The following is a 26,860-nucleotide window of genomic DNA, read 5'->3' on the forward strand; positions in this document are numbered from 1 at the left end:
CATATCAGCTAGTAGCTAATTTGTATTTATACTATTTTGGACTTTATTAATCTCATACAAAAATAATTGTTAATAAATTTATTTTTTTCCAAACTAATATTTTTATTTGATAATTTTGTTTTATACTTATTTAAAAAAAAATTAAATATTACTTTACAAGTTAATATTTTTATTTATGTAATACATTAAAATAAAAAATAATATATTCACTTTAAATTTATATATATATATATATATATATATATATAAACAATTATGCCATTAATAGTCATTTTATATTTTAACAACAACAACTATTAAAATTTAACCGAACATGAACAAATAATCCGTTAACCACTATCAGCTATCAGCCACCAGGTATCCGCAACCGCTATCAACTGATATGAACCGCTGAACCAAACATATTCGATATATGCTTATCTAAAACGTCCTAATAAAGAAAATTGCGTGCCTTGTGCGGAGTTTAATGTACTAACAATTTTATTATTTCCCCAATTCATTTTTAATAGTGTATTTTAAAATGCCAATTAATTGTGATTTGATTGGTCCTCCTACTCATATAAGAGTATGAAGTTTTAGGTTCGAGATTTTTCAACTATAAGAGCCCGTTTGGAACAAATGAATTCCACAAAATTTTATGGAATTCATTTGGAAATCCAAAATGTTTTGTTTGGAATGAAATATATATATATATATATATATATATATTTGAATTCTACAGATTAAATTTTATAGAATTGAGTATGTCTAACTTAAAATTATACTAAAATTGATGAAATTTGTAAATGAATTTCACAAAATTGACCATTGAAATGTTTATTGATAAAATTACCCTCCACTATAAACTCAACTATTTTTACTTTTTTTTTTCCTTTTTGTTTATTTTCTTTGAAAAATTCCAAACTATAACAACGCTATTTTTTTTAATCCAATAATGAAGTTCTTTTATATTTTTATTTTTACTCTTCTTTTTTTTTTTTTGGAAAATTTCAAATCAGTAATGATGTTTTTTTTTTTTAAATCTAGTAATAACGTTAGTTATTATTACTATGAAATTATAAAAATTGAGGATCAATAATTGTTTTGAAATACAATTAAAAATAATAATAAAATTCTTATAGCTTCCAAATGAATGACTTAAATCAACAAAAAATTTTACATCAATTAAAAATAATTATTATAATGAATATTACTGCTTATATAATTAATTAATTAGCGCGGAATAATAATGTACTTATTTATATGAAATTTATTATTTATATTTTAATAAAAAAATGACAAGTTACTATATGTACATAATAAATATAATTGTGTTTGTTATTTATTTTTGTAAAATTATTATGTCAATGGTGTTATAAGAAATAAAGACAAATGAATTTTCATTTAAAAATTTATTCCAAACATAATTTCGTGGAATTCAATTGATTTTCTTATTTTAAATTATAGTATATCAAACATGACAAATTCATTTGTAAATGAATTACAATCATAATTCATTTGTTCCAAACCGGCCGTAAAAGTTCTCACCAATTTAGTGAATAAAAAAAAGTATTAATATTTTCTTAAAAAAAAAGAAGGGAAGTGTTAATCACGTTGTATCGCCCACAATATTCTATTGGCTTATTGGCTTTTCCAACAAATAAAAAAAACTGTATATCTTAAGATTTTTACATAATAAATTTTTTTTTGAAAGGAAGAACTTTACACGGTAATTAAATAATTAATTAAATTACTTAAATTATTGTAAAATACTATTTGATTTGATTAAATTATCCTTGATCATACGTAAATATTCCTTATCAATAAATTTTTTTTTAATATAATTTTGTAGAAAATAAATTTTATGAAATTACAGATAAAAAAAATTGAGGGAGTGTTAATAACACCCTTATAGTTTTCACACAAAAAAGTTACTGCAATTTATATATAATTTATATGTAATTTTATCATATTTAATAATAAATATTTAAATACGAAATTTTTATATTTTGTAGTATTTTTATGATTCGATATATTAGAAATTTTATTTTTAAACTAGTCTTTGATATTACAATTAAATAATAAAAGGTGAGTTAATTATTTTCTAGAAAAAAATTTAACTTGACTATTAAAACTTTAAATTAAATTTCATCTCACTGAAGTTAAAAACGCAGAGATTCCTTCGAAATAAAGTAAAGTACAAAAATAGAGTAAAATACAAATGCTCATAATAGGTAGGTGTATGTGGCACCCATGCAGATGCAGATGCAGATGCAGGGCAGCTCATGTCAGAGAAAGAAAGACTTCTTCGCTTTCCAATGTGCAAACCCCACTTGGATTTTCTAATTTTCTTTTTTTTTTTTTAAAAAAAAAAACATAGTAAAAGAGGAATATATATGAAATAATTTTTTCTTTTTCCTAAATATCACTTGAAATAATTCAACGTAAAATCTTTTTAATTGATCCTATTTACATTTCTTTGATTTTTTTTGTTTGGAATTAAGTAATTAAGTATTAAAAGAAAGGTTAAAAAAATATTTATTTTATAAGATAAAAAAATATGAATAGGTTTGTGTTGAAATAATTTAAAATTCGGTTACCCGTAAGGTTTCTTTTTAAGAATTTTAATTATTTTAATTTATAGATGATTGAAATTAGATTTATATACGGCTCAAGCTGCATGTTTCAATTTGCAAAGAAATGTATTTTTTAAAAAAAATTTACAACGAAAAATCGAAAATGAAGAGTTGCTAATACTCAATTCAATATAGACCAATAATAGCACTTTTGCTTTGACACCACAAGTTTTCATTGTTTAACAAATTAATTATAAATATAAATTAATTATAAACAACCAATAAACATTAGATCAATAGTAAAATATTTTTTACATATCAATTAAGTGATAAGAAAATAATAATTAAATTTAAAAATCTGTTGTGATTGCTCATTTAATAATTTAATATATAAAATAAATTAAAGTAGTAACATAAACAATCAACTACAGTAAATGTAATATCTACGTGTATTTTTTTTTTCTTCAAAAAAAATGTAATACGGACTATTAATTTCATTTCAAACTTTCAATAATTATAATTTCACATTAAATAGATATTTATATTTTTGGCACCTAAACTTATCAATTTAGTTGCTATTATATTCTAATTTATTTTTAAAGTTGCAATTATACTTTAAAAGCAATTAGAATAGTTTAAACTTATTAATATATGTTTAGATTAATTCTCTCTTTTACTTCAAATAATATTCTTTGCATTTAAATAAGTTTAGATTAAAAATATAATCCATTTTTATTTTATTTTAATCAAAATTTTAATTTTTAATTTACTTATAGGATATAATTATAACCAATTGATAAATTCAATCAACATGCCCTAATTCACTTTTAGGATGTAATTATAATTAGACAAATAAATTCGAGATGCTCAAAATATAAATATCAATTTAAGGTGAAATTGCAATAATTTAAAAAATTTGGAGTAAAATTTACAGTCAAACACAGTATTATACTAGTCATAGCCAGAGGAAAAGGAAATGCAGGTGCTTGTAAGCTTTTGAAAATGTACTATTTTGTACTTGTTATATCTATTTCAATTAAAACCTGGAGACAGGTCTGAAAAGGTCAGCCCAGTTCAGTACTTTGATTGGCCTTTTTACATTTTATGAGCTTAATTGCTTAGCTGGAATTTTTTTTGTACTAAACTTTTATTCCAAATTTTTATATATTGATCTTTTTCTTAAATTAAAAATATATTGATTTTATATTAAAAATGTCTTTTTTTTAAAAAAAATTTTCTCTTTTGTATCCCTCTTTTTTTGCAACTTTTAAGGCCCAAAGTTGATTGTATAGAAGCCACCAGCCACACTTGTGCCTTACAGACTATTTATCTATTTATTATTTTTTAGAATGAATTTTTTTTTTTTTGCCATCGTTATTTTTATGGTTATTAAGTTAATAATAGTAAATTTGGCCATAATATCACCAATTATTTTTTTTGGCATCCAATATATAATATATTATATTCATTTTTCTAAATAAATCATACAATTTGATATAAAATTTAATTACCAGGGTAAATCTTTATTTTTAAAATTTATAATTCAGTAATAAATACAAACTATAGCTTTTCATTCATTTTCCTTTCAACGGAAAATTATTATTGATGAAGTTAGAGCCTTAATGTTCAATTATAAGTAGTTATTATTAATTTAAGATATAAATTAAATTTCATAAATATCATTTTTATTGTATATTTTAAACAAATAAAATTGAAAATAATGGAAAATGAGAACCTGAAAATATTTATATTTTTTTTTGTCTTTTTTTAAGAAAATATGTGAGTGGGAACAAGTGATTAAAGGAAAATTTTGTACATTAATCCTCTAAATTCACTAATCTTAAGAGGAAAATGAAGACAAAACATTCGAAATTACCAATTCATACCTACACCAACTTCTCTAGTGGGTAATATGGATGATAAAATTGTAATTTTTTGATTGAAAAAATGATTTCCTACTCATTTCGTAACTTAAAGTAATTTCTTCCTAATAACTTCACTTTGATTCTTCTCTTAATTAATAATTTCAAATAAAATATTAAAAAAAGCAAAAAATTGAAAAAAAAAATATTATTGAGATACATACTAAACATCTCAATAAATAAAACCATTCTCATATGGTTATAATCTATAAAGATACATATTCTTTATAATCAAAAAAATACCAATAACTATTTATTATTATTATTATTATTTATCTAAATGAAGCTTAATGACATAATAAATCCTGCGGATTAATAATTTTTTTAGTAATAAAATTTTCTACAATAAATTTTTTTAGTAATAAAATTTTCTACAATAAAGAGAATTCGAACTTAAGACCACTCATTTCCTATATTTTTATAAGATATGGAAACTCTAGCCAGATTGATTTGCTGCATATATAGAAGAAAAACTTTATGAGAATTAAAATCTTATCAAAATAAAATATATTTTTTAATATAAAAATGCATTAAATAATAATTATTAGAAAAGTAAAAATGGCAACATAAAGTTAGTATAGGAAGGGTAGGTTTAACATGTTTATATAGATGGACAATAAGTTTGGTATTAGTCAACCCTTGAGGGCGGGCATGTGAATGTGATGGTCAATATATATGTCTTTTCCTATGCATGAGTTTGTGGCCAAAGTCTTAATTACTTTCCATCTATTCCTTTTCCAATTTTCTTCCTATGCTCCCTTCAATTTTCTTTGTCTACCTCTCTCAATTCTTTTTGTCCCAATGATACAAGTATTTGGATTTTTTTTTTTATCCGCCTACTTTGAAAAACAATGAGCGTATATTTTTATTTAACACGAAAATCGTAGGAAGACTTATCTACGCTTTATATATAGCCCATCCGATACAGCAAATTAATGATGGAATCGAAAAAGAAAATTCTTCATTATAATACTTTAAAATTTAAGCAAGCTCAAAATAAATTGAGTGGAGGAACCTAACACATTCTCTAGATGCTAGACAAAAGAAACCTTTCCATAGCAATTTTCAATGCTTAGACACTTTCCCTTAGAGAGAAAAAGAGAAAAAAAAAAAAAAAAAAAAGGGAAAGGGAGAAAAATTTAAAATGTCAATATTTGATCATAGTGTTTCTATATGTGTGCCATAAGGATTTAATTTTCCTTATCTTTTCTTTGTGAACCACAAAGATATTATTATTGCAAAGAAAAGTTGCTAAAGTAGAACCCACAAAGAACATAAATATTAAGTACCAAATAATAACTAAAAAACCCTAAAATTTTCAAACGAAAAATAAATAAATAAAAAGAAGCTAAAGATTTTATTATGAACCTTAAAAAATTAAAGAAGTGGGGTTCCTAATCCTAGCTAATTCCTATAATGAAGAAGAAGCAAAAAATGATAGTGCTTGTAAAATGGGTTATATTCAATGAACTTCATGTGATGGTTGATCAAACTTTCACTATACACATAATTTCTTTCTTCCTTTCTTTTTCATGTGATTTTTATAAAAACCCAAATAAATATAGCCATTCACTTTCACATGGATTTTGATAGGGTATCTACTCATAAAATTGGTGTTTATCTAAAGTATGAGCTGGTACCCATCATTTGCCTAACATTTAAAGCACATAGGTACAAATATGGTAGGAGGGAGAGAGAGGAAAGAAAGCCAATAACTCTTAAGTTATAATGCCTTAGTACTTGAAGTCTCTAACATTCTACCAAATGAGTATTGAGATGAGTGATTCGGTACTCTTCTATCTTAAATGAGGTCGAGAGTTTGATCCTTATATGTAGAGTAAATAATTGCTGAAGCACTTTACCCCTTAATGAGCCGATTCGGTGGGAGTATAATTTAATTATAATCCAGCGAGTTAAATTTAGTTCTAGTCTAACGAGCTTATCTATGTTTAGGGAAAAAAAAAAAAAGTCTCTAAGCCAACGTAGATAGACTATAGTTGGGCTATATCCATAGAATGAACCCAACATCTCTAATTGCTTAGAATAGCCTCATTCTTTTGGATTGATACCATTCACAACTAAAACCATTTTATTTTCTTGAAGGTTATAATGTCTATGTCCTGTTCTTTCATAAGAGTTAAGGCGGTTGTTGAACCTAAAATCCTATATTGTTTCTTGTTCATAAGTAATTAGTGTTCCTCTTTAGCAACTTTGCTTTGTGTTATAGATTTGTAAGAATATGTAACTAAACAAGGAAATTTGTGCATTTTAAGGTGTTATGAAAGTTGGGTAAGGAAGATGAAAGATGTATAATATAGTTGGTGTTTTAATAATATAACAACCAAAATAATAATTATAGCCATTGGCCTATTGTGCTAGAGGAAGGGCATTGAATAATAATTTATCCTAATAATGAAATCCCTATCTAAATTTCTATCTAATTCAAAACTTTATTGTGTTAATGAGAAAATTTCTACTAGTGTTCTATTAAAACAATAAAACAATTGTAGTTTTCCACTTTCAAAAAAATTTAATTTTTCAAAAACACTTATAATAAAGCGCAAAATGACATTTTCATTTTCACTTAACATGCCTTATTCAAGAATTAGCTAGAGTTCAAACATTAGGAACTCTATTTTGGATGAGATGACCAAAGTATTAACGGTAAGTTAGGGACCTCATAATTAGTTTTTTAAAATAAAAATTTTCATGTATTAATTTGATATAATTTAGAAAGTAATTTTAATTTTTTTTCCTTAAACCTAATTATTATTAATTGAATAAATCTAATTTTTATACGACAAAACCGAATTGAATGAAACTATTTATAAACCAAATTGAACTCAACCTATTCAATTCAATATTTCTTTTTTAATTTTTGAATAAAACTAGTTTAATTTTTAGAGTTTTTTAGTTATTTGGTTTAATATAATAAACATTGAAATGAATAAAAAAATTTAACTTTTTTTTATTAAAATTGAAATCAAATTAGACTTTTTAAACATCAAATTAAGTGAATCGGTTCAATAGATTTTTCAGTATGCTCATTCCTATATTAAATTTAGCTTTACGCACATCAATTGGTACAACAATGCAATCTTTGGAAACAGGTGATGGCATAGCATCTTCAGTAAGTAATTTCAAAAATCAAGTTCAAAATAAACGAAGAGTCCATATTAAAAGGAACAATTTTTTTTATAACATGTGTTGCACGTTTTCATTATTCGTTATTTATTAGTTATTTATATTTTTTAATATTGAATATTAATTATAATTCTCTTTTCATAGTGTTTAAATTTTTATAATGTTAAAGTATAATTTTATATTAAGAATATGATAAATATAATTGTCACATTTTATTATTAAATAAAATTAATTTTTATATAAACATTAAAAGATACCTATCTAATCAGAATATATAAAATTAAAAAATTAAAAAATTAAAATTTAATAATGTTTATTTATAAATATATAATATTTATATCAATGTTTAACAATATATAATTAATATAATTAATTTTCAAATTATTACTATATTATTAATTTTCAAACTTAAAAGAAAAATACATTACGTGGTCCAACCCAAAACATAAAAAATAAAAATAAATTTAAGAGTTATTTAGAAAAACAAGAAAGTTAAAAGTTCTTAAAAAAAAAAAATAAGGAGACACTTTATAATAATTAAATTGTATAGTTATCTAATTCTTATTCCAACATTAATTTTTGTTAGAGTCTACCTAAATCAATACGGTGTGTTTTGATTAAAATGTTGCGCTTTGAGGAGTTCGGGTTAAATTAATCCAACCTAGTTTGATGAGATCTATTTTAATAATTTTTTATTTAAAAATCCTAGCTAAATTTAATTTTAGAGTGATATATTATAAAGTTTTTAAATTGAGGTGCCAAGGGGACGAAGTTTATTACGGTGTTTTTACAACAATCGACAAACTTCAGAGTTTTTTTTTTTTAGGTTAACCCCTTTTTTTAATCTTTGTAAAATGAGTTATTTTTATTTTTTAATTAATTTTCCAAAGCTTATGCTCTGTTTTTTTTTTTTTAATTTAGTTATTATACTGTTAAATTATGTGAATTAATGTCAATACCATCGTTCTAAAATCATATATACATAGTACTACTATGATATAACAAGGAAGGTTGAAAAATAAAAATATATAGAAATAGATAATGTATAAATTAAAAAAACATAAAAATAAATAATACACAACAAATTGTAGAAAAATTAAAAAATCAAATTTTTATTATTTATTATGATTATTTTATTAAAATCTTTTACTTGGTTATAATTAAGAATAATTTAGGATATAATATCACTATAAATATCTATGGAAATTTATTTTTTTTCCACTTCCACATTTATATATTTTTTATATAATATTAAAAAATATCTAATTAAAAAAATTTAAAGGTATCAAAATAAATTCGTTAATCAAGTAATATTACAAAAAAATATATAAAAATACTATTAAAAAATGAAAAAATTTTCTTAAAAATTATAAGTTGGAATCGAAACTTCATTAATAAAATAAAATAATATTTGAGGAAAATGAACTTTTTTATTTTTTTAGAAAAGTATATTCCCTACAAAAAAAAAAAAAAAATAGAAAAGTGATACACAAGATGGAAGCAGACAATTTTGCTTCTCTTTGCGTGCCGCTTATAAAGAGAAAACGGCTAAAAAAAATAAAAGGGAATTTTTTGGGACTTTTATGAAATATTATAAACTTCAGGGACACTTTCGAAACATAAAAAAAACCAATGTATTTCAGTTTTATAACGCACTCTCTTTCCCTTTATCAGTTCTGCTTCTTTCTGATACAAACTATCCCAGATACCTCTCTGTCTCTCTCTCTCTCTCTTTTATACTCGCCGGACTCCGGATATATGTTCGACGGGAAAATTTCCCGGCAAGTTCTCCGGTGACCCGAAATCAGAGATCCGCCCTATGTTTAATTATTTCAGGTACAGTCGCAAATTTATTTGTATTTGTTTATATATATTACTTCGCAGCTCTACTTATAACTAGCTTTATAGGCATAGCTCGCTTAGGATCCGTATCATTTTCATGGGATTGGATTTGGATCGGACCTGAAATTACAATCTTAGTTTAATTAATTATAAATATAATTGTTTGTTTACCCGTTCCATATTTGTTGGTTAATTTATATTGTTTGGTTCTATATTCTCATAAAATTTCAGGTAATAATTCTGTTCGTATTGCGGGAAACCAATTGGAAAAATTTGCCGACAAATCTTGGTAATTGGGTCACACCGCTTGGACTCTGTTGTATCTTTGTTTGCGATTCTTTTCTCTATAATTCCGGCATGATTTCTCAAAATCCGAATTTTCTGCTCTTTCTTTGGTAATTGGATAAAGAAGTGTTGTTTTTTATTATAGAAAAAGAATAATTTGCCTGAGGAATTGTGTAGGGATAGTGGGAGTGTGAAATGGAGGTACATAATGCTGTTTTGTTGAATTAATGGAAAAGATAAATAGATGGAGAGTGATTGTCTTCAAAGATCGCAATTTGTTTTCAGGTTATTGGGAGAATAATCAAGAACTCTGGTATAAGTGCAATTGTTTGATAATTTATTAGGATTGTTTTTCATTTGGGGAATTTGCCTGAGTTTTCTTTGGGTGATAGCAAAGATTGGTTAATAATACAAAGAAACAACTTATTTAGATTACAAAATCGATGGAGGAAGAAGAAGTAATGGGCCATTCAATTATAAATACAAGGGGAGGAGTAAATGATGGTCGTTTACGATTAGGATCAAGTGATGCACTCCTCCCTGGTCTTATTGATGATGTTGCATTAAATTGTCTAGCTTGGGCTTGTAGATCGGATTATGCTTCATTATCTTGTATAAACAAGAGGTTTCATGGGCTAATTGGAAGTGGATATTTGTATGGGCTAAGGAAGCAATTGGGAATTGTAGAGCACTGGGTGTATCTAGTTTGTGATCCGAGGGGATGGGAAGCATTTGATCCCATGAGAAAGAAATGGATGGCTTTGCCCAAGATACCTTGCGATGAGTGTTTCAATCATGCAGATAAGGAGTCATTGGCTGTGGGTAGTGAATTGCTGGTTTTTGGGCGTGAGCTCTTTGATTTTGCTATATGGAAATATAGTTTGATTCGTCGCGGTTGGGTAAAGTGTGAAGGGATGAATCGCCCCCGTTGTTTGTTTGGATCAGGTAGTTTTGGTTCTATTGCTGTTGTTGCAGGAGGGAGTGATAAGAATGGGAATGTTTTGAATTCAGCAGAGTTATATGATTCTTCAACAGGCAAATGGGAAATGCTACCGAACATGCATTCGCCACGTAGATTGTGCTCTGGTTTTTTTATGGATGGCAAGTTCTACGTGATTGGTGGGATGTCAAGTCCCACTGTTTCATTGACTTGTGGTGAGGAGTATGATTTTGAGACAAGGAAGTGGAGGACAATAGAAGGAATGTATCCAAATGTTAATCGGGCTGCTCAAGCTCCTCCGCTTGTTGCAGTCGTGGATAACCAGCTATATGCTGTTGAGTATTTAACTAACATGGTGAAAAAGTATGACAAGGTGAAAAACACCTGGGATGTGTTGGGGAGGCTTCCTGTGAGGGCTGATTCTTCAAATGGTTGGGGCTTGGCTTTCAAGGCTTGTGGAAAGGAGCTTCTGGTTGTGGGTGGGCAGAGAGGCCCAGAAGGTGAAGCTGTTGTTCTTAACTCTTGGTGTCCAAAATCTGGAGTCAATAATGGTATTTTGGACTGGAAGGTTCTTGGTGTGAAGGAGCATGTTGGTGTGTTTGTTTACAATTGTGCAGTTATGGGTTGTTGAGGATTCTTTTAGATTGACTCAACCGAGAGTGAAGGTTACAGCAATCTGACTTGCTTTTAAGGTGCTGCCCAAACGTTTATTTGATTGACTAGAATTAATTTGTCACTGAGATAGCACTTCTCAATATGATAATTTGGTTTCCTTTTCTTAACACCCTTGTATTTAAATTTGAGTGTTTCACTTCAAGATTCTGCATTTTATTTGCTTTCAAGAGTACGGAGTAAGGTTACTTGGGAAAATACTCTGTTCTCTCTTTCTCTTTTCTTTCCCTACTGTTAAGTTACATTTCTGATCACAGCTAATAAATTGAGAAAACCATTATTGTTTCATGATTTTGTATTTCTTTTGGTGCATACATCCAGCACTTGTTTACTTTCTCTTCCAATTGAAAGTATATGCAGTACTTGCCTGTGAGTTATAATTTTTTTTTTTTTGAAATATTACATTATTCATTTAATCCATAGTTCATTTCCTTTTTTAATGAAAAAAATTCCCTTGAGTTCTAGTGATGTTTCGTGGAGACAATCTACACTAATTATTTTAAGACAGTTTCTCTTGTTCACTTACCGGAAGACGGCAAAAAATAAAAAAGAAAAAATCCGCAAACTTGGATGTGATAATGTGTTCCTAGTATTGGCCAAATTGCTTCCACAATTATTAGCCTTGGTTGCAGCAAGTATTCTGCCGCTGTATATTGCATGCTGTATGTCATCTGCTGCATACTTTATCAGATTCGTTTTATAGTTACAAAAATTGCATACCATACGCCATGCCAGTTTGATGAAAACATTGATTATAGCTACATATTTTCTTCCTCTTCTTCTTCCCCTCTTGTTTGTTGTGAAATAATTTCTATTGACTGCAAGGACAGAAGTTTGATGTTGATGATGTCTGATTAAATCATTTGCGCACGCATTTAACTGAACTTGTAACTGATAACATCAGCTTTACATCTACTAGATTGTTTCCTCAGCTAAACTTCTTCGACCTTTTTTTATTTGGAAAAACAAAAAAAAAAAAAAAAGGAGGAAAAGAAAAGTCATCGCTGATCTTGAAATCTGTCATGGAAGAATAATTTGTCTGCTTGTATGAGCTGGTTCACACATACAGATGAATCCAATTGTATTTTTGGAATTACTGCAAAAATAGCTTATGTTTGTTTAATGTGAAAACTAAAAATATATGCAAGATTTCTATGCGTTTTACCCAGAAAAAAAAAAAAAAGAGAGAGAGAAAGAAGTGGGAAATTGCGGAAATAAAACTATGTCAAAATTCAAATGCATCTTCATTTTTTCAGTGACTATTTATTTGTGAAAACTAAATTACAATTGTAATTAAACAAAAATTACAAAATTAAAAAGGATATTAAAAATTGTACTCCAGGCAATGCACGATGGAGAGGTCAAAATTAAAAAGGACAAAAAAAAAAAAAAAAGGCCGTACTAAGTAGTTGAAAAACTCAAAGATTGAAAATTGAAAGTTTCAACCCTTTCGTCTGTTATGGATTGTGTCGGAGAGGCAGTTCAGTTAAGTGCGGTATTTTTACAGCGCGACAAACGCTATCCACAAATTGGTAACCTTTTCTCTTTTTTTTGTTTTTTTTTTTCAACCAAAAAATGGAGAGTTACGTAGAGACGTAAGGGTTTCGACTTCCACCTTCTTTCACACGCGCGTGATTATTTGACCACTAACCACATATATTCTGGACTCATTGGATTAAATTAACTCTTTTAATGCTCGTTAGCTGTCCCTATTAATTAATGTTTGGCAATCTACTCCGCCGCTTTAGGGTAGTTAAAAAAATAACTAACAGCTACTTAAAAACAGTCGAAAATTGCTTTGTCTCTTAAATTTATTATTTTCTTAATTATTTAATTATTTTTAATCACATATTATGATATTTCATCAATAAAAAAAAATAAACTTGAAAAATAAAGCGAAATGGAAATTCTTTTTCCTTCAAAACAATAAAATTGAAATCAATTTCATAAAATTTACTCTATTTTTATGTATGTTATTACAATATACACAGTGATAAAGAATGGAATTAAACTCAATTTAATAAGTGAAATTTATAAAAATTTTTGTGTATCCATTTCAAACATTTAAATCTTATCATTCATTATTTCTAAATCTAATTAATACATACCAAAATGTTACCTAAACCTCCTAAAATCATTTAATTTTACTATTTAATTAATAATGGATTAAAAAATTTGTTGTTCCTAAAAAATTATTTAAATTCATATTTTACTCAATAATATATCGTGCAATTAAATTAATAGCACTAATAAAATTATTTATTTTATATTTAATTAATTCTTTAATTAATTAACACTAATTCTTTACCAGCTACTTATTACCAAAACAAGTCAATCACTCTCCAATGATTAATTTACCAAAAACCCCAAGCAATCAATTTTGCCACGTAACCTAAAACACCATGACGTGGCAAACAAACCTTTTAGGTGGGCCAGCATTGCAAAGCTGGCAAGCAACACAAACCGCTTCGCGTCCTTGTAAGAACCGCTGTTGGTGGTGATATTGGATTTTCGTTAATTTGATGTCTCCGTCTTTTACAAAAAACCCCAATTTTTTTTTTTTTAAATTATTGCCTCTTATTTTCCTCAACTTTCTTATCACCCAAACAGTCAAATTTTGACCGATGGGAAATTCAGGAAGCAATAGCCGTAGGCACCACCATAGCCATCCATCGCCGGCGCCGCAAGCCCAAATCACGACAAGTCAATACGCATTCGCTGCTCCATCTCAATATCCAAACCCTAATATACCTTACCAGTATCATCAATACGCTCCTGGATACTATCCGTCGCATCCTATGCCGTATCGCCCAGTTCCTCATCATTTATATCGTTACCCTTGTGGTGCACCTCCGCCTATGTTTTCGCCACCGGTAGAGCATCAGAAGGCTGTAACAATTAAGAATGATGTGAATATAAGGAAAGATAGTATTAGGGTTGAGGAAGACGAAGAGAATCCCGGAAAATTCCTCGTCTCTTTCACTTTTGATGCCACCGCCGCCGGAAGGTAATTTTCCCAAAAAATTCCCTTTTATTTTAATTTGACAATTTCTATTGAAGTTTTTATCTTTAATAAAAATCGATTTTTAATTGTGAATGGCAGGATTACAGTAGCTTTTTTTGCTAAAGAAGGTGAAAATTGTAACCTTACAGCTACAAAGGAAGACATGCTTAAACCAGTCAGTATATCTTTTGAACAAGGTCTTGGTCAAAAGTTTCGACAACCAAGTGGGATGGGGATTGATTTCTCCATGTTTGAGGATGTAGAGTTAAAGAAAGAGGATGCCGAGGGGGTTTATCCTCTAATGGTGAAGGCTGAGGCACGCCACTTAAACAATGATGAATTGGGAACAAACTCAACTGGGAATTCTCAGATCACTTTGGCTGTGTTTGATAAGAAAGAAAATGATAAATACTTTGTTAGAGTGATTAAACAAATTCTATGGGTGAATAGTACAAGATATGAGCTGCAGGAGATTTTTGGGATTGGGAACTCTGTGGAAGTTGAATCTGATGAAAATGATTCTGGAAAAGAATGTGTGATTTGCTTGTCAGAACCACGAGACACTACTGTCCTCCCTTGCCGACACATGGTAATAAAGATTCTACTGCTTTCTATAACTCGATGTTCCTTTCACTTATAAGAAAAAAAAGGAGCCGTTCCATTGATCATATTTTAGTTAGGAAGATGCCTGTAACCTGTTGTTTATATATATATTATATTGTTTAGCAATCTTGTCTGTTTGCAATTCTTTTATGCTTGTGTGGATTGGCCAGCAAAATTGGTTAACCACGGTCCTGGATGATTGTGTTTGAGTCAAGAACCTTCATAATCCATACCTATTATTGATATTCGGAATAGTTAATAAATGTACTAAAAGAACCCTATTGTTTCTATATTTCTTGAGCTTTTGTTATTTCAATGTGTATTCGTCCCACTTTTCAGTAGTCTTTCCGTGTGTACTTCTTCTTGTATCAATGCTCCTGTTGATGGTCCAACAGAAGTGTTAGTCCTTGTTTTCGAGTGCAAGAAGGGATAGTTTATCCTTGGATGCTTGTTTTTGAGTGCAAGAACTTCCACACCTATTATTTTTATTTGGGAAAGTTGACAAATGGTATTGAATTTGTAAAACTGATAATTAGATTTTAGGGCTTTTGGAATAATTGGTGGTCTGCACACTAGTATCTTCCAGTGTTATCATTTCTCTCATAGGTTGGGTGGACTAGATAGTTAAGCTTGTGATTTAATGGAGAGAGGCACTTTTTTTTTTTTCTTCACCTCTCCATCCAACTTTCAACATTGAGAGAGGGTTTGGCTTGCATCATTATCGACTATGTTCATTCCTGCTCCATATATATTGTACTTATGGCCATTCTCCATACATGACAGGCAGTGGATTTGATTTAGAGTTTGCAGAGTTCAATCTTACTTATGGCTGTTTTTTGTTCTCTTTGTGCTACTTGATGCAGTGTATGTGCAGTTCATGTGCCAAGGTGTTGCGATTTCAATCAGACCGATGCCCCATCTGCAGGCAACCAGTTGAGCGCCTCCTGGAAATTAAGGTGAAGGATGCAGTTGATGAGTGAGGATTGTTTCCTGCCAATAAAAGGTGACTCAGTGCATGGAGCATCTCATGATTATGGGCTTTAGAGAGAGTTGACACATGCGGCCTTCTCCTGCTTTTGCAGAGAGGTTATCTCTCCGTCTCCTGCCAATGTGTTAATTTATTCAGTTTGTCTTTTGATGTCTTCACTTTCAGGAATAAAAGATGCAGTGTGAAGATCGTATTTCTTTGTATCACCCTAATGCTATTCTTTGCAATCAGAATTGTGTCGTATATAGTGTAGCCAATGGCTTGTGATATATATATATATATATATATATATATATGTAATTTTTGGCTCTTCTTATAGGCTGTTCTTCAGCATCATTAGCATTTTCCCTTTTTGTTTTTTCATAGTGAAAAAAGAAAGTAGCCCTCAGTTACTTGCTAATACATGGTTATCATGCAATTCTTTGTTTCTTCGGGGAAAGATCACACAAATAATTAGGTTTATAGATGTTGTCTCGTTACATATTTTATCATGAAATAAAAAATTTTGTGGCACTAATTTGATCTATTGAACTTTTTAATTTATAAAATCATATCTATTAAACATTTTAATTTGATCTATTAGATATTTTAATTTGTAAAATTTGATTAATTAAATATTTATTAAAGTTATTGTTCCAAAAATTAAAATAAAATGTGTAATATTATTAACATATTTAAGTCTAATGAAAAGTATAAAGATGATAAGTAATTAGAAAAAAAAATTGTGTAAAAAGGAGTATTTACTATGATTTTATCTAATTTTCACATTGTAAAAAAATAAAAAATAGAAAATATTTTTCAAAAGTAAATTATTTTAAAAGATATAAAATATTTTTCAAAAATAAATTATTTTTCGGAACAATCGAGCCTAAATTTTTCTTTTCCTAGCAACAATAAAAATTTCAATCTCCTCTTACTTTTACAATAGAGCATTCAATTTGATCAATGAATAATGGCGTAATAAATCGATGCTGTGTAATCAAGCTATTGTTGATTGGTCTCATGACAACCTCAACAAGAAAAATTTTGGATTGTTGAACTCTTCAATTGCAATTTCAGTCTCTTTTATTTAGTTTTTATTTATTTTCTTTTCTCATAATTTTTTTTATTCATTTGGTAACCACCATTACGCTTTTCCCCTATCAGAACTTCTGTAGATTTTGATTGTTCTAATTGATGTAGGCACTCAATTAGAAATCATTATAAAACAGTATAAATTATTAGAACTTTTTTATTTTTTTATATAAATAAAAGATATAATTCTCTCATTAAACAACTTATATTATAAAATAGATAAAAGATTAATAAATAAAAAATATATTAAAAACTAAATTATGAATAAGTGCCAATAAGAATAATAAAAATTATATTTTAATTATAATTATTTTATTATTATTATAGTCTTTTTTGATATCACTGTTTTAAATTTACACATTGAGACTCTATTTGTTTCCATAAAATAAATTGTAATAAAATATTTTCTACAATTTTCCGTTGTTTGAAGTGTTAGAAAAATAAGTGAAGGGAAAATATTTTCCTGATCAAAGGAAAATTAAATCATTTTTGAAGGAAAACAAGTTTCAATTTTCGAGAGAGTAAAACATTTTTAGAACATTGACAAACCTTATAAATACGTATTTTTTAATTTATTAATCGTCATAATTATTACCACGGTCACTATTTACCACTAGCCACCTGCGGCCACCACCATCACTGAATTTCATAATTTATATTTTTTTCATTTTTTTTTATATTTAACAATAAAATTTTTAAATTATAAAATTTCTATTATTATTAATATTGTTATGGTTTTATGAGATAAATACTTTAATAATTTTTAACTAATTTTTAATATTATAACTAAATAACAAAAAATAAGTTATTTAAAAAATATTTTTTAACAAATTATTTTTCTGCAAGTTATTTTATGAAAATAAATGAATTAACTGCAATTTGAGGGAAAAAAAAAAAAAAGAATTGTTAAAATACAGAAGGAAACAAGACAGTTTTATTGTGGTTAACTCAACTTAAACCCAAAAACAAAGTGCAAGATAGTACGTAGTGGAGAAGAAGATGGGCTCGTCTCCAAATAACGAACACTCTCTAACTGAAACCCTAAACCCCTGTACTGAAACCTCCACAGCAATGACCCTCCACGATTTACCCAATCAACGCCACGACCAAGAGCAACTTCAACCCTCCAATCCTCCACCGACGGCCCAGGTATCCGCCTCCGCCGCCGCTACTACCGCTAACGATGGCAACAGCAGTGGCAGTAACCTATGCGAGAAGCGAAAGCGGGAGGAGACGGAGCAACCAGAGACACAGCAAATAATTGACCATTCACTTAATCCATATTACAAAACGTCCCTATGTTCATATTTCAGGCGGTACTCAGAATCCTGTAGCCATGGCAGTGAGTGCAGGTACGCGCATGGCGAAGAGGAGCTCCGGCCGCGGCCAGATAACACTTGGGACCCGACATCAGAGCGAGCGAAGAAAGCCATGAAATTGGAGGAGAAGAAAGATTATATACATGAGGATAAAGAAGAGGAGATTATGATGACTGAGATGCTTGTTGATAATGGCGAAGCTGAAGGCGGTGAAGGGGGCTGTTTGGATCCTGAGCTTAGCAAGTGCTTGGTGCATCTGCCCAGGAAATGGAATTCGGATAACTTTAGGAACTTTCTCAATGAGCAAGTAGGTTTTATTTAAATCTCCAAAAATGAAATTGAAGGTTCTTAACTATATTAGTAAAAAAGTTATTAACTTTATTGAAATGGCCTTGCATTTTGAACTTGTAAATCTGTTATTATTAGCATAGAAATTAAGTATGTGATTATTATTATTTTTTTTTGGATTGTGATCCACACGGTATATAAAATTAGGATAGTGGAGTGTTTATGCGTTTTCTTTTTTTCTGGTTCGAAAACTTTTGTTCTTTGCAATGTATAAATGATACACCATCTTTGTGATATATCCTTTGTCACCTTTATTTGTTTTTTATGGTTGATAGATTGCTAAATGCTGGAACTTAAAATAATCAATTAATTAAAATCGTTTAGGACACAATTTGTTGTTCAGTTTTCAATGTTTTGCTGCCTGGTTGTGTTCAACCTTTTCATATGGAAATTTATATTATAGTGTGTTAAATTCTTATGTGTTAGTAAGCAACTGTTCCCTGCCAGGGTGTTCACTTCAAATTGGCAAAGAAAAAGAAAGGCATGATTGTAGGTTTTGTGACTTTTGAGGGAGTTGACCAATTGAAACGTGCAAGCGAGGTATCCCTCTATTTCATTTATACAAAAATTGTGAACTTCATGAACTTGCAATGACATTGCCAACATATTTGTAAATTTGTATGCGATAGGAGCTGCAAGGAAAATCTGTTGGCAACAAGAAAATAAAGGTTGCTGATGTGATCCCCCGATCATATGACAAGAAAATAAAATCAGCTATGGAGCTCCCTCAAAATACTCCACAGAAAATGGAACCTTCAGAAGTAACTGAGGATGGTGATACAAATGATGACAGCTCAATATTAGATGGTTCAAGTTCCAAGGCAAAAAGTGCACGTGATGCAGTGACTCCCCTTTCTCATATGCCTTATGAAGACCAGTTGGAGCACAAGAAGAGCTCTATCATGCAAATGCTAAAAAAACTTGTTAGAAACAATTGCATGTGTTTTCTTTATTTTTTTTTAAGTACCATATTTTGACTTTACAGCATCTTAACAAACTGAACTGTTACTTTCTTTTATCAGACTAGAAACACACGCAAAGCTTGTCCACATGGTGTTTCTTTGCCAGAATGGGTGCTCAAGTCTAAGGAAATAGGTTAAGTTCTTTTAAATTTACAGAAAACATCATTCTGAGAGGATTTTTTATAACAAAATTTCTTGATAGTTCAATGGTTTATCCATGAAATTAAAAGATTTCCATAATCATTTTACATGCTTTTTTAATTCCAATGCTGCAGGTGGTCTTGCATGCAAGCTTGAGGGTATACTTGAATCTCCAATTGTGAATGGATACCGTAATAAATGTGAGTTTTCAGTTGGATGTTCTCTTCAAGGAAAACCTATTGTTGGTTTTATGCTAGGAAATTTTAGGTAATTTGTTTTCACTCCTTATTTATTTATTTTTTAAATGTTAGGCATTTCCCACCATATCTGTTGTTGCTGAAAACTCAGAATTCTTTTTCAGAGATGGCGTGACAGCTGTAGAAGAACCTGCTGACTGCCCGAATGTTTCTAGCATTGCTTATAAGTATTCTTTTATTTTTCAAGAATTTCTGCAAGAATCAGCCTTGCCAATTTGGAACAGATTTAACAATACTGGATTCTGGCGTCAATTAACAGTATGTGGTTAACAACTAGTAGCAATGAAAACCTTACTATTAGCATTCTTGCTGCTCCTTTCCATGCATTTGTGTCCAATCTACTGTTGAAGTTTGTTTGAAATTAGAACCCCGTTCCTCTCATTTGCCTTCTGTCTTTATATAAGGTCCGAGAAGGAAGAGTACCAGAGAAAGATGCTGATGTAAAAAACCATAATGTTAACATTTCAGAGGTCATGCTTATTGTTCAGGTTTGTTATGTAGAATCTTTGTTAGACTCACTTTGTTTCAGTGATGACATACATTGACAAAGTAATGAAGTAACCTACTTTTAGCCCAATCCAGTCTAATCTCATATGCAAAAGATTTGCATTTGAGTTCTTTATCCCTTGAGGCTTGGGAGGAAATAATAAGTATACTTTTGAAAAGAATTTTGGGCTTGTAGTTACACATTTTGAATCCAAATTATGTAGGTCTGCCTAGCTGGCTTTGATGATGAACTAATAAACAATGAACTTGGGAGGTTATCTCATGCCTTTGCTGCTGGAGCTGCTGCAAATTCTCCTCCTTTGCCTCTAACAGTTTTGGTTCTTCAGGTATGAGTTCTTTGTTCATCGTTTACTAATGTATCTCACTGCTGATATAAATTTCACCTATGGAGACCAGTTCATTGATCACTAGCCTCTCTCTTTTTCCCTCTCTCAAAAATTAAATTGGCTGAAAGATGACCAAAAAAGAAATTAGTGTAGTACATGATCAACAGAGAGTTTTGTCTGAAAACAAAAGGATCAAAAGAACAGTAATCTTTTATAGTTTACAATAGATCTTACTATTATTTAGAATCCATTATTTGCATTTAGCTGATAGCCAAAATCTTTAGTTCTGGTCTTGCAGTTGGTTTTAATTCCATGAATTATATGTATATATATATATATATATATATATATATATATTCTTTGTCCATATGTTTCATCTGTTTGTTATATACATGCTAGATACTTTTATTTTCCCTGCATATATAATAAAAAGAAGTATATGACTAACAAGTTGCAAGATGTCAGCAAATTTAGATAAAGCAAGATGAGTGAAAATATGAGAGTGCTGTGAGGTGGAGAAAGAGAGGAGAGGGGAGGAGGGATTGGCAGTTTTGGAGGATCATTCTTCTTCATAATCTGATGTTGTCATCTTTAATAAATGTGATGTTGTCATCTTTAATAAATGTTTCAAGGCAATATAGGTTCAATGGGGCCTGAGCATAGGTGGCTACTCAGGAAATTCTGGCCTTCAGGTCTAGAGCATAGAGCCAATGTAACATGTTCCAGAATTCATAGGATCTGATCTGGAACAAAAAGGCCCGACCATCGGTCGGCCATGTGGACTATTGGAAAATACAACTTCTTACTAGAATATGCGTATGAAATCATATCCATGGCTGTCCAAAAAAGAAATGTCTCGTTTGTTCAGTTAATATATACACCCTGCAATGTTGATGGAATAATATTATAATGATATGATTGATCAATCACTTTTCTCGGTTACTTGCTGATGTTTCTTCGTCAGCTGTAACATCTTACTGTTTCTCTTTATATTGACATAATACTTTCTTTTCATATCCCAAGTCCATCACTTTTTTTTCATTGAATGTTGGCTTTTCTCTTTGTAGGATCACCAAGGAATATCAAATGTTGCTCCGGCTGATGCTCCGTTGCGTATTTTACCCCTTCCAAATGAAAATAGTTCTAAAGTGGAGGCGGGCAACAATGTTGTTCCAAATGCAGAAGGTAGCTCTGAACCAGATGCAATCAAGAATGTTGTTCCAAATGCTGAAAATATTTCTGAACTGGGTACGACCAAGAATGTCATCGAAGTGAGAATCCATGATTATATAAGTAATCTCCGCTTCTCAATATCACCAACTGCCTTTTTCCAGGTTTGGGCCTGAGATTCATATCTATCTTGCTCCTCTGACAAATTCTGCTAGTGCTGTTGTATATTTTACATCTGCTACCATACTGTAGGTTAACACACTTGCTGCAGAGAAACTATATGCACTTGCTGGAGATTGGGCTGGTTTGGGTCCTGATACCTTGCTGTTTGATATATGCTGTGGGACTGGGACAATTGGACTTACTTTAGCACATCTTGTTGGAATGGTAATTGTTGATAGCCAGCATTCCTGTTCTCTTTCTTGTTTTCTGGTTGAGATTTTTTATGTCTGTGGATTTATAGCACATAAAACCCATCTTTTGATAAAATTAATTTAAAACGAAGACAGTAAGTTTACAGTGGCTTGTCTGTATTGTCATTGAGGTGATAAATATTATATTATTAGATCTGATGGAAAGATATAATTCCCTCCCAGACAAGTGAAAACTCTTTTTCTAACTCTCTCCTTGATAAATGATTGAGCTTGTTTTTCCTTTGAAATTTCTCTAGGTTGTTGGGATTGAAATGAATGCTTCTGCAGTTTCAGATGCTCATCGGAATGCTGAAATCAATGGCATTAAAAACTGTAGATTTGTTTGTGCAAAGGTGAGAGTATTGGGTTTTGTCTACATCGTCTTGGTTAATGTAATCAAATCAAACTAGGACTTGAATAAAGTAGCTATTAACGTAAATATATTTTGAGAATGATTTGAACTTCCTGTTTTGATGGCATCATTCGGCAGAAAAATGATTTTGCTTTTTATTTTTGCTATAATTTTACAAATTTTTAATGATTCTCTTATGAACTATTTGTTTATGCTGCCAATCACGAGGCAACAGGCAGAGAATGTGATGGCATCTCTATTGAAGGAGTACCTAAATGGATGTCAGAAACAAGATAAACTACCAAATGCATGTGGAAGTGGTGACAAGGACATAACTACTGACAAAGATAAAGATAATCCCACGGGTAATGAGAACTCGAGCCATGAGCTTGGCAAGGACAAAGGTGGTTCTGGGTGTTCAGAAAATGGTGGACAAGAAAACCAAAATCAACTTCAGAAGAGTTCTAGCTCAGAAGATGAGAATTCATCTATTCCACAGTTTAAAAATGTTGTTGCTATTGTTGATCCTCCTCGTAGCGGGCTTCATCCCACCGTGAGTAACACTTTTCTTGTATTATGCTCGCAGTTCTATTACCACATTTTTGACATTATTATCCAAATTAATATGACATTGTTTTTATTAATTATTCCCTAACAAATGCATGCCCATTTGCCATGCTCCATAAATTGATCTGATCTGTAGCAAATGTCACCTTATGCTGGCCCATGTCATTGCCACTTCTAGAATAGATTTACAGATAACTAGAACTAAAGGTCCTCACATCTTCCCTCATTATGTTACCCAAATATTTCACATGGAACTTTATCCAGCATGGAATGCAAACAATTGTTAGGCTTCTCTTCCAACCAAAGCAATGTCTATGGTACAGTGGGCCATAGAGTTTAATTGTTTTTCTTTTTTTGGTTCAGTTGGATTTTTTTTTTTTTTTTTTTTTTTTTGGGGGGGGGGGGGGGGGGGGGGGGGCAGTACAAGCAAAGGTCAGTTAGCTTCCATTGTAAATCTAAAATCTTAGAAGGTTAATTTGGCCTGCATTGCACCGAATATAACTGATACTTGTGTTCATTTTGGCATTTTTTAAAGATTCAGCAATACAACTTGCGTGAAAGTTTCCTCTCATCCAGCTCTTCTCTAGTGGCATTTAATTGTAGTTGCACAGCTTGAACTTGCTGATTTTTCAATACTTGTCTGAGGTGTTGACATGTCATACATGTATTAGTAGTGTAATGTCAGATTCCTTGACACTCTTTCTTGTCTTTTCATTCCTCTGCGTATTTGTCCATTTCCCTTGGGTGTTGCCTGTACCATGCACTGCGAGTTATTTGTTCAATCTCAACCTGGTAGTTATGTCCTTTATTAAGAGCGTGGTAACTTTTTATTTTTTTTCCCCGAAATGCAGGTTATCAAAGTCTTGAGAACTCATTCCCATCTACGGCGTCTTGTGTCAGTTTCATGCTCTAGTGGTCATTATTTTAGTTAAAATTTCTTTTTATGTTTTTTAAAGTCTACACGTATCTATTCTGAATTCACCTTTTTTGGTGTTTTGTTAGTTATATTTCCTGCAATCCTGAAACCTTAGTAGCAAATGCCATTGAACTCTGCACACCTTCTCCTGAGAAAATAGAGAAAGAGAATAAAAATAACTGGGGATGGAGGAACAGGAGCAGTGCTGGTTTGGCCCGCCATAGAGCGAAGTCCATGCCTATTTCAGAGCATTTCCAACCTGTAAAGGCCATGGCTGTTGATCTTTTTCCACATACTACACACTGTGAAATGGTGATGCTCCTTGAGAGGTAAATAGACCATTCAGATATCATATAATTCATAAGAATTGATGAAAATTTCTGTTGCCATGTGTTCCAATTTTGATAGATAGGTTATGTCTTACATTCTTGTTTAAAACTTTGTTTGATTATTATTTAATTTCTGTTAACATGAAAGATGGGTTCCCAACTATATGTGGAAAGCTCATCCTCCACTTTGTACTACAACTATATAACAAAAAAATAAAAAATAAAATTGTTTTTATTTTATTGATTAAACATTATATTTTTTGGAGATGGCTACCTGATATAGATATTCTTCTTAACATTAGAGCCCACCTACATTTTTAGGTTTAAGTTTTGTTCAAGTATCTTTCTTGCCTACTATAACCATTAAACATAAACTTAGGCATTGTTTAATTCGGTTCAAAAAGATCTCCTTTCTAGTAAGTATATTTTTTCTGAAAGTTACTTCTCAAAAAGTAGAATTTAATAATAATAATAATAATAATAATAATAATCTAGTGCATTAGATAATGTCTTAAAAGGATTGGTAAACTAATTACGTTTAACTAGAAAATTTTACTCAGTGGGAGGAAAGTAGAATGTCCTACTGTTTGAGGAGTTGGATTAATAATGCAAATCAAAACAAAAAAAAAAAAAAAATGTATATACGCTCTTAGTCTTCTTGCTTCGAACTAAACAAGGCCCCAGTGAAATGGTGGAAGGGTCACTTTTTCTTTTACTAATTCTATAGATGGAGCATTTGCCTCAGAATTTGAAAAATGAGATAATAAAAAAAAATTGTTTCCCAATTGGCAGACAAAAAACCCGCATTTGCCGTTGTATTGAATTTTCACTAATTGTTTAAAAAAGGCCTAATTGTAAAAGAATCTAAAAAAAAAATATCATCGCCATTTTTAATTTAGGATCCGTTTATTTTCGTAAAATAATTTGCAGAAAAATAACTTGCTGAAAAATATTTTATTGGAAAAAATATTTTTCAAATAACTTATTTTCTCATTGTTTGGTTATAATATTGAAAAATTAGTTAAAAATATTAAAGTCTTTATCTCAGAAGACAATAAAAAATATTAATAATAATAAAGTTTTTATAATTTAAAAATTTTATTGTTAAATAATATATATATATAAATTATGAAAGTCACCGCTGGTCGCCAGTGGCCAGTGATAAATTGTGATTGGTGGTAATGATTATGATGATTAATAAATTAAAAAATATGGATTTATAAGGTTTGACAATATCTGAAAAAATGTTATATTTTCTTGAAAATATAATTTATTTTCCTTAAAAAAATGACTTAATTTTTCTTTGACTAGAAAAATATTTTCCGTTGATTATTTCCTGAGTGCTCCAAACAACGGAAAATTATGAAAAATGTTTTCCTATAACTTATTTTAGGGAAATAAACAAAAGCTTAATATGAAATAAATTGGACTTATCCACAACCACAAGGCACATTTAAATTTCTATTTTTATATTTAAAATTCAGGTATATAAACAAAGATAAGCGATGAGCAATACAAATACAAATAGGCATGACAATAAAAAAAACAGGAAAATCAAAATCAAATAAAATAGTTTAAACAGATTCTTTCTGTTTGCTAATAAGTAATAAGCATAATGTGTTTGAGGTGTCCTTATAATGATCTTATCTTTACAAATACGCATAAACAGACAATGATTATGACTGGGTATTCTTTTTTAAATTTATACTTTTAAGTTGTTTAGCAATTATATAGTACAATCATTTCTTAAGATAATAAAATAAAATACAAAGGAAGCAGCCAGCCCAGCCACTTTCATAAAATACGTAGCCATTCCACTGAGAGTTTTGGTTATGTTAATATTAGGACATGACATGTATTATCCCACTGTCTTTGGAACCATTTCTAAAAATTACTCCTGTCAAAGATTGACTGTAATGCTCCTCTTTTCCACCTCAGAAGAGCTCGAAAAGCCTTTCTTCTTTTAATTAAAAAAAAAAAAAAAAAAAAAGAAATCAAGAATGGTATTGTTTATAGGCTTTTTGAAAGAAAGAAAAAGAATAGAATTTTGAATATCAATGACTTTAGTTGCCACTAGAATAACCTTCTTTTGGAAAAGAAAAAAAGGGATCAATCTAGACCATCAACATCATATATTATCGAATCTTGACAACTCTTTTTTTTTTTTTCCTACCTTATTTTGACGAAAATCGAAATTTCAAGGCCTTTTTCATTTAATTTCAGC

At 29.8% G+C, this 26,860-nt stretch overlaps 3 protein-coding genes across 5 annotated transcripts; all 3 read left to right on the plus strand.

The window, feature by feature from the left end:
* The first annotated feature begins 9,912 nt into the window (after nucleotides 1-9,912).
* LOC105628106 (Galactose oxidase/kelch repeat superfamily protein) lies at nucleotides 9,913-11,530 on the plus strand. Its single transcript, XM_012209449.4, has one exon. It carries the CDS (start codon nucleotides 10,192-10,194, stop codon nucleotides 11,317-11,319), a length of 1,128 nt encoding a protein of 375 aa, XP_012064839.1. The 5' UTR covers nucleotides 9,913-10,191; the 3' UTR covers nucleotides 11,320-11,530.
* Nucleotides 11,531-13,873: 2,343 nt separating this feature from the next.
* On the plus strand, nucleotides 13,874-16,207 carry LOC105628105 (putative E3 ubiquitin-protein ligase LOG2). Its single transcript, XM_012209448.3, has 3 exons — nucleotides 13,874-14,367; nucleotides 14,464-14,953; nucleotides 15,831-16,207. Exons 1-3 carry the CDS (start codon nucleotides 13,985-13,987, stop codon nucleotides 15,945-15,947), a joined length of 990 nt encoding a protein of 329 aa, XP_012064838.1. The 5' UTR covers nucleotides 13,874-13,984; the 3' UTR covers nucleotides 15,948-16,207.
* A 1,770-nt stretch (nucleotides 16,208-17,977) lies between these two features.
* On the plus strand, nucleotides 17,978-24,885 carry LOC105628104 (zinc finger (CCCH-type) family protein). 3 transcript variants are annotated; one of them, XM_020676926.3, is made up of 14 exons: nucleotides 17,978-18,655; nucleotides 19,144-19,236; nucleotides 19,326-19,619; nucleotides 19,719-19,791; nucleotides 19,934-20,066; nucleotides 20,161-20,314; nucleotides 20,461-20,544; nucleotides 20,767-20,889; nucleotides 21,957-22,223; nucleotides 22,312-22,446; nucleotides 22,730-22,825; nucleotides 23,060-23,377; nucleotides 24,243-24,306; nucleotides 24,394-24,649. In XM_020676926.3, the coding sequence occupies exons 1-14, from the start codon at nucleotides 18,029-18,031 to the stop codon at nucleotides 24,420-24,422; spliced, it is 2,490 nt and encodes an 829-aa protein (XP_020532585.1). In that variant the 5' UTR covers nucleotides 17,978-18,028; the 3' UTR covers nucleotides 24,423-24,649. The 3 variants fall into 3 exon arrangements, with proteins under 3 accessions (XP_020532585.1, XP_012064837.1, XP_012064836.1); XM_012209446.4 differs by having other exon boundaries at nucleotides 17,979-18,655; nucleotides 24,243-24,286; nucleotides 24,394-24,885; XM_012209447.4 differs by lacking the exon at nucleotides 24,243-24,306.
* Nucleotides 24,886-26,860: the final 1,975 nt, after the last annotated feature.

Source organism: Jatropha curcas, chromosome 1 (genome assembly GCF_041381405.1).
Source record: "Jatropha curcas cultivar XTBG-Jc1 chromosome 1, XTBG_Jcur_1.0, whole genome shotgun sequence".
In the NCBI taxonomy this organism is placed as follows: Eukaryota; Viridiplantae; Streptophyta; class Magnoliopsida; order Malpighiales; family Euphorbiaceae; genus Jatropha; species Jatropha curcas.